Source organism: Nicotiana attenuata, unplaced genomic scaffold (genome assembly GCF_001879085.1).
Source record: "Nicotiana attenuata strain UT unplaced genomic scaffold, NIATTr2, whole genome shotgun sequence".
NCBI lineage: Eukaryota > Viridiplantae > Streptophyta > Magnoliopsida > Solanales > Solanaceae > Nicotiana > Nicotiana attenuata.
In genome coordinates this window covers 530,211-544,107 of record NW_017670390.1, presented here as the reverse complement: position 1 = coordinate 544,107, position 13,897 = coordinate 530,211, and the positions used below count along the sequence as shown (strand labels likewise).

The 13,897-nt window shown below is 38.2% G+C and overlaps 2 protein-coding genes across 2 annotated transcripts; both read right to left on the bottom strand.

Annotated features, from left to right (window-relative positions):
- Nucleotides 1-9,492: 9,492 nt before the first annotated feature.
- On the bottom strand, nt 9,493-11,546 carry LOC109238739. Its single transcript, XM_019405212.1, has 2 exons — nt 11,327-11,546; nt 9,493-11,024 (listed from the first exon to the last, which is right to left on the bottom strand). Exons 1-2 carry the CDS (start codon nt 11,544-11,546, stop codon nt 9,493-9,495), a joined length of 1,752 nt encoding a protein of 583 aa, XP_019260757.1.
- LOC109238738 lies at nt 11,546-12,811 on the bottom strand. The gene has a single exon (XM_019405211.1). It carries the CDS (start codon nt 12,809-12,811, stop codon nt 11,546-11,548), a length of 1,266 nt encoding a protein of 421 aa, XP_019260756.1.
- Nucleotides 12,812-13,897: the final 1,086 nt, after the last annotated feature.

Here is a 13,897-nt window from a genome sequence, read left to right as displayed (position 1 = left end):
TTCTACTTCCATAGACATATAGGAGTTAGGTTAGCTTGAATAGGCAAGTAAGAACTCGACAGATTCTTATGAGCAATACTAACCCTGTCAACCAATAAACCAGATAAATTAATTAGTCAATTTAATTGAAGAATACAATAGGATTGTTAGATAGCCCATAACCTTAGATCGTTTTCATTACATAGATATCATAAAAATCTGCACTTCCTCTATTGAAAGTTCATTATTTATATTTCTTTATTTAATTAGTTTAGAATCAAATATTTCTAGGTTTAATTATTGTTTAGATAATTATGATCGTCTAATTTAGTTAATAGTTAATCACAAGTCCTCGTGGGTTCGACATCCGACTTTTAGTCACTTTATTACTTGACGACCGCGTATACTTGCGTGTGCGTTTGGCCGCAACAAGTTTTTGGCGCCATGTTTTGTCCTATTTTTTTTGTATATATTTTTATTTTTATTACTATTTGACTTTTCTCTTACTGTGTTTCTAGTTCTCGCAACATGACATTTGGGGATGAAATATCTGGAGGTAATGTTATTGACAAAGATGCTTGGTTGACGGAAGACTTTTATGGCCCGAATTTTTGGGCATGTCATGGCCTGACCTCTTGGAAATCTGAATTTGAATATGGGAGTAAGGGTTGGTATTGGGACGGATATTCTCGAGTAGGCGAATATGCGAACGACGTTATCTTCTAACAACGTTGGTGAATGATTGGTCTAAGGAGAGAGATGAACTTGCACATAAAATTGATAATTTTGGCTTGGTTTTACATAACTTAGATGCAGATTTGAGTGCAAAGGTTGATGCGTTTAACGCCCAACAATTTAATAGTGAGTTGTGTGAAGCTGAAAAAAATCTTTTAGACCAAATTGAGGAGCTAAAACGAGAATACCAATCACTAGACCATGTTTTTCTTGAGGATGCCAATATTGAGAAGAGTGCTCTAGAGTCATGTGAGGGAGTAGATAACATTACTTTGGGAGACTTGAGTGTGTCTAAATATAGGGATGCAAATAGTAGTAAAATTCATGAGTTAGGGCGCATTAGACCTCATTCCAATCATTTTTCCACATTGTGTTTAGATACTAAGATAGTAATCGAGTCATCTGAGCCTATGAGGGAGTCAAAGAGTGAGGATGAGAGTGCCTATATTCTTGAATTTGTTGTTCCAAAAAGCAAAAACTACATTTCTCATCTAAAGGCCAAGAAGTGCAGGGTGAAAAAATTATTACTTGGCCTGGTTATCATTGTAGCCCCACCACTGGAGCATAGCCGCAGACTGGATGCCATGTTAGGGGTACAATTCATAAGTTCGAGGTGGAGGAAAAAGTGGTTCACGTCATGCCGCGACGTTAAATTAGGCGCTTGTTGGGAGGCAACCCAGCTTTACTGCTTTCTTTTTATTTTTGATTTTTTTTTTCTTGTTGTATTATTTTTGTAGTGTCGTTTTATTTTGTAGGATTTTGAGCATAGGGAGCAAAGCCATAGGCATGTACAAAAGCATGCAGGTGGTTGAAACTAAGTGTGAGGTACCCGCACAAAGGATATACCTGGGAGAAGTCTGAGTATCCCGTGAGCTGCTATTCTTCGGCCTTTGGCCTACCAGGGAGTTTCTTTTACCCTCTAGTTATTTTCAGTGCATTGAGGACATTGCACAATATTAAGTGTGGGGTGAGGAGATTGTCGGGGTGATTTTCTATGCTACCCTAGATTTGTTGTAGTACTTTTTCTTAGTGTAGTTATTTGTGTTAAAAAATAAAATTAAAAAAAACGAAAAAAATGAAAAAAGAATTTTTTTTTTAGAAAATTGGGACTTTTCCCAACGATGGATTTTGTGGACAGGTTTCTTGAGGGATTAAGGTCCAATAAAAAAATCAAAAATATTTTATTTTTATTTCTAGTTAGTATTAGTTAGATAATAATCCCCCTTGGTTTTTCTTTGTGCATCGGTTCTTTTCCAGGGGATGTAGCTTGAACCGGGTAAATTTTTTTTATTTTTAGGATTAGATATTTTTTTAGGACTAGTAAAAGAGGGAGAAGAAAAAGACTTTCGTTACTTGTTTGATACTAGCATATTTAGGCCTAAGCTTGAGTCGTACTTTCCTCTGAGTGCTTGAGTAATGAATAAAATAGCAGACTTTCTGACACCCAAGCTCAGGGTTGTGACTCTGTATATAACTTATTCTTATTTTGTGGTTCGTGATGATCCTGTCTGTCTTAGAGTGGAATTGATACATCTTGATTAATACTTGTGCCATGTGGGGTGAGGATTTCTTACATATATTCCATGTTTTGCATCTTAGTCTAGAACTTGCCCTGCATGTTATTGAAGCGAAATAAAAGTGTTGCTCTGTTTAGAAGGTGATAATAGGCTTTCTTTGATATGTCTTCTGAATTTTAGCCTTTTCAGATATTGTACCACTAGTTAGCCCTTTGTGCCTGTAGCCTTTTGTTTGGAAGCTGTATTTTTGCCTTGATCCTTTTGTTGAATCCCTAGTTTTTGCACCCTGCTTCCTTGAGCACTGTTGCTTAGACTGCGATATTAATTGATAAATTTGAAGAAAGGTATGGTTAAGTGAAAAATGGTGACCAATGATAGCTGAAAGGTGATGAAAAGGCCTTCTTGAAAAGAATGTGACATGAAAAAGAAAAGGAAAAAAAGGGGAGTGAAAAAAATTGCTTTGAAAAAAAATTTGAAACGTTCTTGATATGAGGGAAATACTTGTGAAACAATAGATTAAGTGTCACGACCCAATTCCCGAACCCGGTCGTGATGGCGCCTCTCGTGAAGACAAGGCCAGCCAGACCAATGCAGAACACCTCTTTTAAGCAGTTAATCACCATTAAGCAATTATGAAGCATGATTTAATAACAATAATTTGCGGAAACTTAGATAATAATGGTAGAACCATCCCGACACAGCCCAAACCGGGGTGTCACAAGTCACGAGCATCTATCAGAATGTAAAAAAAACCACTACAAGGCTCAAAATATACAAAACCGGAATAATAAACAAAAGAGAGAAACATGGTGCTGCGAACGCTGGCAGTCACCTCCTTAACTCATGTAACTCTGCCTCTGATCGGCCAAAACCCGCTACCGGGTGAATAGATACCTGCATCTGCACAAAGTGAGTACTCCAACTCAGTGAGTAATAAAGGTAAATAACAACTGAGCAGTAAGAGATCACGTAAAGCAACCAACATGCTGTATAGAAGCAGGGTACAATCCTTTGAGAAAACAGTGAAACTGTGAAATCTTTAGAAATATATTAGCTCAGTTTAAATCTCTTTTAAAAATAATCCTTTCAACATTTGCAAACGATTTCAAAACCGTTAGTGCAGATAAGCACTGAAAAATTCGCCCCTCGGGCACAAATACCGTAGTATAACAGGTAAAAAGGCAAGTAAATATGCAAGATGAGCACATAAAAGTTCGCCCCTCGGGAAATATCTCAAAACAGTACCTGCCCCTCGGGCTCACTCTCAGAAACACTCTCAGCCCCTCGGGCTCTCTCTCTCAGATCACATCTCAGAACGGTATCATATAGTAACCGTTGCGGTGTGCAGCCCGATCCACATCTCGCTGCGGCGTGCAGCCCGATCCATATGTGTACCCGCGCTCACTGGGGGTGTACAGACTCCGGAGGGGCCCCTTACGGCCCAAGCGCAATGTCAAGCCACCTCGTGGCATATAAAACAAGGCCTGAAAGCCTTCTCACATCACACTCGAGGCCTGAAAGCCTCCTCACAATACACTCGAGGCCTGAAAGCCTCCTCACAATACACTCGAGGCCTGAAAACATCCTCACAATACACTCGAGGCCTCAAAGCCTCCTCACATAACACTCGAGGCCTGAAAGCCTCTTCACGTCACTCACATATATCCTCACATATGGCCCTCGGCCCCACTCAGTCCAGAAAATATCATAAGCCCCTCGGGCATCAATAAAATAGTAGTGCTCAGCCCAAACAACAGTGGAAATATCATTTAAGTCTCAAAGTTCAATTAAAACGGCTGAGTTTGCAAAACAGTATAATCAACAGGACTGAGTTCAAGTAGTATATCAAAATAGTGAGGAAACAGTGATGAAAATCCCCGAAGGGTTCAGGTAGTTGGCGCGAAGCTCAAATATGGCAATCAGCCCAAATCATGATAATAACAAATAAGTTTCAGTCAAATACGCGATAAAATCATCAATCGGGACGGACCAAGTCACAATCCCCAACGGTGCTCTACCGCACGCTCGCTATCCGGCGTGCAAGTCACCTCAATATAGCACTATGATGTGCAATCCAGGGTTTCAAACCCCCAGGATATCATTTACAATCATTACTCACCTCGAACCGATGAAACCTCTAGCTCGCGACGCCTTTGCCCCTCAATTCGGCCTCCACGCGCGTCGAATCTGTCCAAAATCAGAGCGAATACATCACGATAGGCTAAGGGGACATAACTTAATCGAAAAGAATCGAAAAATATCGAAATTCACGAAAATTGAAAAACCCGAGCCCCGGGCCTACTTCTCGAAAATTAGAAAATTTAACATCAATGGATTCCTTATCTCGCCACGAGTCTATACATACCAAAAAATCCCAATTCGGATCACAAATGGCCCCTCAAATTCCAATTTTAAAATCTTAAAATCCCAAGCCCTAGTTTCTTCCAATTTAGCTATATTCCAAAGAATTTCAAGGATAATTCCATAATATAATCGTGTTTTTAACTCATAAAACTTACCTTCAGTCAATCTCCTTCGAATCCCCCTTCAAAAGCTCCCAAGTAGCTTTCACAATGCTCAAAAATGGAGGAAAAAATACCTTAGCTCGCGGATGAAATATTAATTTTAAACCATTCTGCCCAGACCTCCTTTTCGCTTCTGCGATCCGATTACCGCATTTGCGGTTTCCGCTTCGGCGGTCTCTTTCCGCTTCTGCGGTTCTTCATGTAACCACCTGGACCGCTTCTGCTGTCTATATCCGCTTTTGCGGATGCCGTATATGCGGACCACCATCCGCTTCTGCGGAAGTCCTCCAATGACCCAAAACCACACCTGCGACTCCCTTACCGCATCTGCGGAACCGCATATGCGGCCCTTCTTCCGCAGATGCGGAAACACCAGATACCAGCAACATCAGAATTTCACCAAGTCCAAAAATCATATCGACGGCCATCCGAATCACCCCGAGGACCCCGGGACCCCAACCAAAAGTGCCAACCCATCCTAAAACATCATTCAAACTTGCTCCAATCATCAAAACACCACAAATAACACCAAAACCATCAAATTACATCGGATTCAAGCCTAAGTTCTTCTAAATCTTCCGAAACACGCATTCGATCAAAAACCCAACCAAACGACGTCCGAATGACCTGAAACTTCACACGCACATCCCAAATCACTTAAATAAGCTACAACAACTCTCGGAATTCCATTCCGACCCTCGGATCAAAACCCACCTAACAACCGAAATTCGCCAAAATACTAACTTCGCCAATTCAAGCTTAATTCTACACCGGACCTCCAAAATCAATTCCGATCACGCTCCTAAGTCATAAATCACCCAAAGAAGCTAACCAAATCATACAAACTCCGATCCGAGCTCGTATACAAATAAGTCAACTCTTGGTCAAACCTTTCAAATTCAAAGCTTTCAACTGCACTGTTCTTTCAAATTCATTCCAAATTTTCCTGAAACTAAAACCAACGACCTACATTAGTCATAACACATAACATGGGGCAAGTCATGACCAAAAATTGGCGATCAAAGTGCAAAAGCTCAGGACGACCGGTCGGGTCGTTACATGAAGAGAGGGCTGAAAAATAAAGTGAAAAGTCAAAAATAATAGGTGAATGAAGTCTAAAAGTGCAAAGTGCTTAGGGAAATGTAAGTCACTATTATATAGTTCTCCTACCCGTCTCTTAGCCAACATTACAACCCGATAAAGTCCTATTTGATTCTATTCGAGCATACTTAATTAGTAGAGATGTACATAATGGGCAAGCCTATGGTCCTTTGTGCATACATGTGAATTCGTTGTGAGTGCGAGAGTTGTTCTTTGATGCAAAGTCCTTAAATTATGTTAATTCTTTGATTTGAGATTATGGACTATTTATTCTTGTGAGGGCACTTGATTCATGATAGATAGGTGATGTTATGAGCTTTAGTCGACAGAGTAGCTAGGTCAGCGAGTTTAAATTTGGTGAGTTACAGTCCCTCTCTGAGGTTAGGAGGTAAGAAGTTTGTTGTCTGTTTGTGACTTGTATATCTTGCACGATGATGATGAAGCGTTTATATGATGGTTTGAGTTGCTATAAGGCCTAATTGTTAGTATCTACCGAAGTGGTGGTGTTTCTAGGCTTGATTTATTGATAGTGATTTTAATGCTTACTCGAGGACGAGAAAGAGTCTAAGTGTGGGGTGTTGATGTTCGGCCAAAAATGCATATATTCACACATTGTTGCCTCACATTCTAGAATTTTTTAATCGTCTTTTGAGTGTTAATTATAATACTTTGTGCTTAATATTATATTTTAACTGTTTAGGAATAAAACGGTATGAAGATAAAGAGATTTGGAGCAAAATTGAATAAAACGCGGAAGAAAAAAAAAAGAAAATTAAACGAATAAAATAATAGAAGAAAATTGGGGGACAACCTTTGGTTTTTGTCCCCCAAGAGCAAGACAAGAGAAAGAGGTGAAACAATTCAAAGAACTGAAGCTTGAAAAACGCTACTGCTTTCAGCGCCAGGATCAGCGCTAGGCGCTGGCTTGGACGCTGTATTGTGGGGTTTTCCTATTTTGTTCAGGACAAGGTTATTTCGGCCCTACACGGTCCCAACTTGTATAAAAGGGGTCCTAAACCTATTTTGGAGGGGGAGAACGTTTTTGAGAAGAACTTTTGACCAAGGGAGAGCACAAAGCCGCCATGGAAGCCGAGTTTAATCTTTTCTTCCACCAACCTTTGTAATTTTTATGTTTCTTTGTATGATTTGTTGTTTTGCTACCATATCTATGTGGAGCTAAACTTCACGTTCTAGGGCTGTGGTTCTTTCATGAATATTGTTATTCGGATATTGATTTTGATTTCTTAGTTTATCATATTAGTTTATTTATTCAATCCTGCGCTTAATTATTTAATTGCTTGATCACCAATTGAATACAATCTACGAATCTAGAAGTGAACTCGAAAGTGGGAATTCTAGATTGCTTATTAGGATTGAGTAGAGCAAGTTCTTGAACCTGGGCATCGGGGAACCGATTCGCGGTTAGGATAGACATATACCTAATTGCCTTGCTTGGTTGATTTACAAGAATTATAAATGCGTTCTTGTTGATTCTAATTCCATAGACATATAGGAGTTAGGTTAGCTTGAATAGGCGAGTAAGAACTCGACAGATTCTTATGAGCAATATTAACCCTGGCAATCAATAAACCAGATAAATTAATTAGTCAATTCAATTGAAGAATACAATAGGATTGTTAGATAGCCCATAATCCTAGATCGTTTTCATTACATAGATATCATAAAAATCTGCACTTCCTTTATTGAAATTTCATTATTTATATTTCTTTATTTAATTAGTTTAGAATCAAATATTTCTAGGTTTAATTCTTGTTTAGATAATTAGGATCGTCTAATTTAGTTAATAGTTAATCACAAGTCCTCGTGGGTTCGACATCCGACTATTAGTCACTTTATTACGTGACTATCGCGTATACTTGCGTGTGCGTTTGGCCGCAACACAGATCTCAATATCTGAATGGGGAAATTGCACATTTCTCTTTAAGATTTAAGAAACTGTTAAAGGAATTCAACATTGTGATAGCTTATATTTCTATTCTGTGTTGTTAAAAGAAGCTTTATACTATTCACATTTTCATTGGACGGAGGAGTTTTCTAGATGTGCTGCTATTGGAAGAGTTGAATCTGATGCAAATATCATAAAGATTAGAGAAATGTTTTTGAGTTTTCAGTATCATATTCATGGAGGAGAAGAACAAATGGAGAAAGAGAAAAAAAAGAAAAAAATGAATTATCCATCTTTGAGATTATGAACGTGCTTCAAGAAGCACGGGAATCGCAGTTAACCTTATAATCAGTGATTCTGTATGTAACAATTAGTCTAAGATAGCCAGAGTATTTGCCTATAAATTTTTATCGCTTAACTCATAAACTCTATTAATCATTGTTAATTAATGTATATTACCTGATCTAATTTTATATCTTTTGAGGACTCCAACAATACACACAAAGTGATAAAACAAAATCACATTAAACATGTAGTACATCTTTCATGCTGGAAGAGGCCATATTCCATAGCAACCCCAATACACAAAATCCCACTTTTTGCTCCTAAACAACAACTATCAGTATTCAACACCAAATCAATATTCACCACAACAATTAGCATTCTAAGCAGCCCAACAGTGAACCTTCAACTAGAAAGAAACAGAAGAAAGAGATTCTGGTTTTAAGCGAATAAGAAGAAAGAAACTTCAGAAAACAGAAAAAAATAAACTTACTCTGCCGGATGATATCGCCAATTGCTGCCAGCGGAGATGAAGAATGAGGTTGAGGCTTCATCATTAAGAGAAATTTGGAAGAGAAATTAATTTTGAGAGATGAGGGTTTAGGGATCTTTTGGTACGGTGTAAATTAGATCAAATAGAGGGACGCTAATGGGAATTGTACGTCCTGTTCTAAGGAATGCACATATATGTCAAAGTTGCATATTATACACTTTGGTCCATAATACTTTATATATGTTAAGATTTAAAATTTTAGAGGTGTTCATTCTTGGATTCAACTTAATTTTACGGGTACTTTCTTGTAAGTCTCAAATTAATTTAATAAATAAGGTGATTATCTCTAATTAATTTTTGTTGACTTTTATATTGAATTTAAACAAAACTTCATCAAGAATCGCTCAAATCCATTCTGATCGGGTGCTTCGAGAATAGTTATTTTAATCGGATATGTTCTATCAAAATAATACCTTTTGGGTAATTAGAGGTGTTCATCGTTTAGTTTTATCCAGTTTTACAGGATCTTACTTGTAAGTTTCTCATATAATTTAAATAAATAGGATGACAATCTCTAATTAACATTGATAAACTCTTTTATCGAATTTAAATAAAGTTTTATCAAGTTTGCTCAAGCTTCACATGATCAAGTACTTTGAGAATAGTTATTTTGGATGGACATGTTCTACGAAATAATACCTTTTAATGTAATTTGTGGTGTTCATCGTTCAATTCGATCCAAATTTGCAGGATCTTACTGTCTTAATTTTTTTTTGGTAATTAGAGATTTTCATTAATCAACAATGAAGCTTTACAAATCCACAGTTGGCTTACGACTCAGCCTATTGTCCTATATGCCTTAATTCTCCAAACTATACATATATCAACTATACTCACCTCCTCTTCTCCTATTATTTACAATCAGAACTGAAAATGTTGTATAAGTTGCCTATTCTAATTTGTTACTCTAACATTACATATGCATGCTATGTTCCTAGCTAACTCTTCATCTTTCCTTCTTTGCTTTTCAAATATCCTATGATTTCTCTCAATCCATATCTCATGAATTGCTTCTGCATATACCATCCTGAATACTCTTGCCTTACTTGATTTCCCTTTTGCATTCTCTGCTGCCCATTTCCAGTGTTGGTCCCATGAGGTTGCCCAGCTTGGTTGCCTCTGCATCCATTTTAGTAGTTTTGTCCAAATACTCTTAGTATACTCACATTCAATAAAGATATGCTTCCTGTTCTCATCATGTACTCTACATAGACTGCATTCCCTGTCCACCTGCATCCCCCATTTGTTTAATCTGTCACTAGTTAGCATCATGTCTTTGAAATACAGCCACATTGTGAATTTAGCTTTTGCCCTTGCTTCATTTTCAAACATGAACATCTTCCATTCTACTCTTGGCAATTGCCCCATCATAGCCAGATATAGTTCTCTGATCATGCTGCTATTCTTCCTTAGCTGAATTTGAATTGTTGCCACTGAGCTTCTTGCCTCCACCATCTTTCTAACTAACCAGGAAGCCTGTTTTGGTATTGGCATATTAGATAACTGTTGGCCTTTTATATAGTATGCATGTATCCATTTGATCCATATCTTATCCCCCTTGTTTGCTAGATCCCAGTAGTTCTTTGCTGCTGCTGCTTTATTCCATAGTTTGAGATTGATTAGGTTTAGTCCCCCAGTACTTTTGGGGGTACACATTTTATCCCATGCTACCAGAGATCTTCTAGTAATGACATCGACTCCTGACCACATATAGCTTCTGCAGTATGCTTCAATAGTCTTCAAGACCTTGCTAGGAATCAGAAACAATTGAGACCAATAAGCCTGGATACCAAATACAACATATTGCACTAATTGAATTCTTCCAGCATATGAGAGTTTTTTAGCTGTCCATGAAGAAATTCTTGCCACCATCTTCTCTATAAGTGGTTGCCACTGGGCTATGGACATCTTCTTAGTGGTTAATGGTACTCCTAGGTACTTAACTGGTAATTTACCTCTAGAGTAACCAAATTTCTGCACTATCTCTTCACTTGCCAACTGATCAACACCACCAAAGAAGATTGAACTCTTTTCGTGGTTATCTTTCAATCTTGAAGCTGCATAAAACTGGTTAAGGCAATGTTGTAACTGAGTGATTGAGGCCAAGTCACCCCTTGCAAAGAGCAGCAGATCATCTGCAAAACTCAGATGAGTTATGCCTAGCTTAGCACACCTTGGGTGATATTTGAATTCCCTTTCTTTCTTCAATCCATTCAAGCCTCTACTCAAGTATTCCATAGCAATTACAAAGAGGAAAGGAGACATAGGGTCTCCCTGTCTCAATCCCTTTGCAGACTGGAATGGCTCAGTAGGTTCTCCATTGATGATAATTGAATAGGTCACAGTCTTCATACAGGCCAGCACCCATTGTTGAAATTTACTAGGGAATCCCAACTCAATCATTACTTGTTCCAAGAATATCCATTCTACAGAATCATAAGCTTTAGTTAGATCAATCTTGATCATACCTTGGGGAAGAATTCTTTCTGGTGTATGTCTTCACAAGTTCATGAGATAGGATTATGTTATCTGATATTTTCCTTCCTGGAATGAATCCTGCCTGAGCTTCACATATCACACTAGCAATTACTCCCTGCAGTCTGTTTGCCAATATTTTAGATAAGATCTTATAGAGGACAGTACAACATGCAATAGGCCTGAATTCCCTTGCTGTGGTTGGGCTATTCACTTTAGGAATTAACAAGAGTGATTGTTGTACAGTTAATACCTTTGTACATTCTTCCTGTGATAAAGAACTTCTGCACTGCTTGCACAATCTCCTGCTTCAATATAGGCCATGCTTTCTCGAAGAAACATGAATTATATCCATCATCTCCAGGAGCTTTATCCTCTTGTATAGCACATAGTCCCTTATATACTTCATCTTCTGTCACTTCTGCAATAAAACTTAGTTGTTGTTCATGAGTAAGCTTAGGGCCATTCTTCATTATTTCTTGTTGATTGCTGGTAGTGTCTTTGTAGAAGTCCCCGTCAGGTTTTTATAGAACCTTATAAACTCTTCTTTAATGCTAACCTGGCTATTAACCTTCCTTCCATCCTCTGTAATCAGCTCCAGTATCTGATTTCTATGGCTCCTCTCTTTTACAATAGCAGAAAAATACTTGGTATTGCTATCCCCCAGTTTAACACATTTGACCCTTGATTTTTGTTGCATAATACTCTCTTCAATTAGAGACCACTTCTCTAGTTGTTGGAGAGTTTGCTTCTCTTGTTCTAGTAGACTGTCACTATATTGGTTTTGCATCTTTTCTTGGACTGTAACAAGGTCACTTCTTGCATCTTCAATTCTCTTTGTTATTCCCTTATATTCATCAGCATTTAGTCTCTTGAATAAAGGCTTCAGAGCTTTAAGCTTCTTCCGTACATTCTCCATGTCATCCACTGCTAATCTTTTGTTCCATATGGTCATCACTATATTTCCAAACTCCTTGTGATCTGTCCATACATTAAAGAATCTGAAGGGTGGTTTGGTAGTAGATCTCATGGACTTGATGTTCAGCAACATAGGAGAGTGATCAGATATCAATGGTACATTATATTCAGTACACACATGCCCCCAGTTAGTCATCCACAAGTCATTACCAAACACCCTATCAATTCTACTTAGTATCCTGTCATCCCCTTGCTGTTTATTGGACCAGGTATAGTATTCTCCCTTCCAGGCCAGTTCATTTAGAAATAGGTTATGAATACAGTCTGAGAAATCCACCATTTCACTCATTGCTACTAGATTGCCATACATTCTGTCTTGAGTATACAGCATTGCATTAAAATCTCCACCAATTATCCAAGGCTTTGCCACTTGTGCTGAAATGTCATTCTGGTTACTCCATAAAGCTTTCCTTTGTTCAACTGTGTTGAAACCATACACTAGTGTAAGGTAAGCTTCAAATCCATCCCTTCTCCCCCTTACTGTGCAATGAATCACTTGAGCATCTGTTTTTTCAACATCAATACAATATACCTTAGGATCCCATGTCAGCCAAATCCTCCCATTAATTGCATTATGGTAATTGCTCTGAATTTCCCAACCAGGTAAGATGTTTTTGAAAACTCTGTTGGCTCTATTCTCCTTGACTCCAGTTTCCAAAAAACCAGCTAATTTTATTTGCTTATTCTGTACATATATCTTTAATTCTTTTTGCTTATATATCTTATTTATTCCCCTCACATTCCATATCACCCAAGTCATTAAACTCTAATAGGTGGCCCACTATTAGCTGTGGGCAAGCATTGCTGTATCCCCTTTCCACCTGTGTACTCCCCTGTTCTATTCCCTCTCAGTATACTAGTAGCTAGAGCTGGGAACTCCCTGATACAGCTCAGTTTAGGGCTCTTTTGAGTGCTTTGAATCACCCTTCCAGGTGTTTGATCTTCAGTTCTTGCTAGAGCCTGATGTGTTTGATCCATAGGCTGTTGTGTTTGATCAATAGGCTGCTTGTCATTTATCTCTTCCTCTTGTTGATCTGCTCCTACTACCACAGTAGGAGGCTCCTCTATCTGGTTCTTAGCTCTCCACTCTTGTACCACTTTCTGTGCTTGTTGAGGGCCTTCCTGTGCAGCAAGTGGTGCAGCTGGCCTCCTTCTTCTTCTAGGTTGCTCATAGTGGTTTTGCCCATTCTCAACTTTCTTACAAGAGTGACCAATCTTCAAGCATTCTTCACAGAATTCTGGTTTCCAGTCATAGTCTATTGCTTGTTCAAACTGTCTTCCATCTGGTTCCCATACTGTAACACTTGTTAGCAATGCTCTAGTGACATTAATCTCAATTAACATCCTAGCATATGAGATCCTCTTTTGTTTTGAGGTGCATTCCTCTGCATATAGTGGTTTGCCAATAGCACTTGCAATTCTGCTCAAAGACTACCCACCCCAGCAACTCATAGGAAGATTAGGTAGTTTCACCCACAGTGGAATTTCAGTTAGAAATTCCTTGGTAAAATCAAAATTAACAGTCCATGGCTTCAAAATAAGTGGCTTATTGTTCATTGTGTATGGACCCAAGTATAGAATCTCATTCATATCATTCATTGATTGAAACTTGACAACATAGTATCCTTCATCATGACAGAAAACTTCCGGTTCTAAAACTTGATTCCAACTATGTTTTACAAATTTGTGCATGTAATTATAGCCAGGTGTTTCCCCAATTACATACACAATTAAAGCACATTTCCATTTCCTAACCTCCTTCTCTACATCCTCTTTCTCAAGTTGTACTACTGTCTTACCTTCTACGATTTTAGGTGGTATATAACTCAGTTTCAAACCATATTCA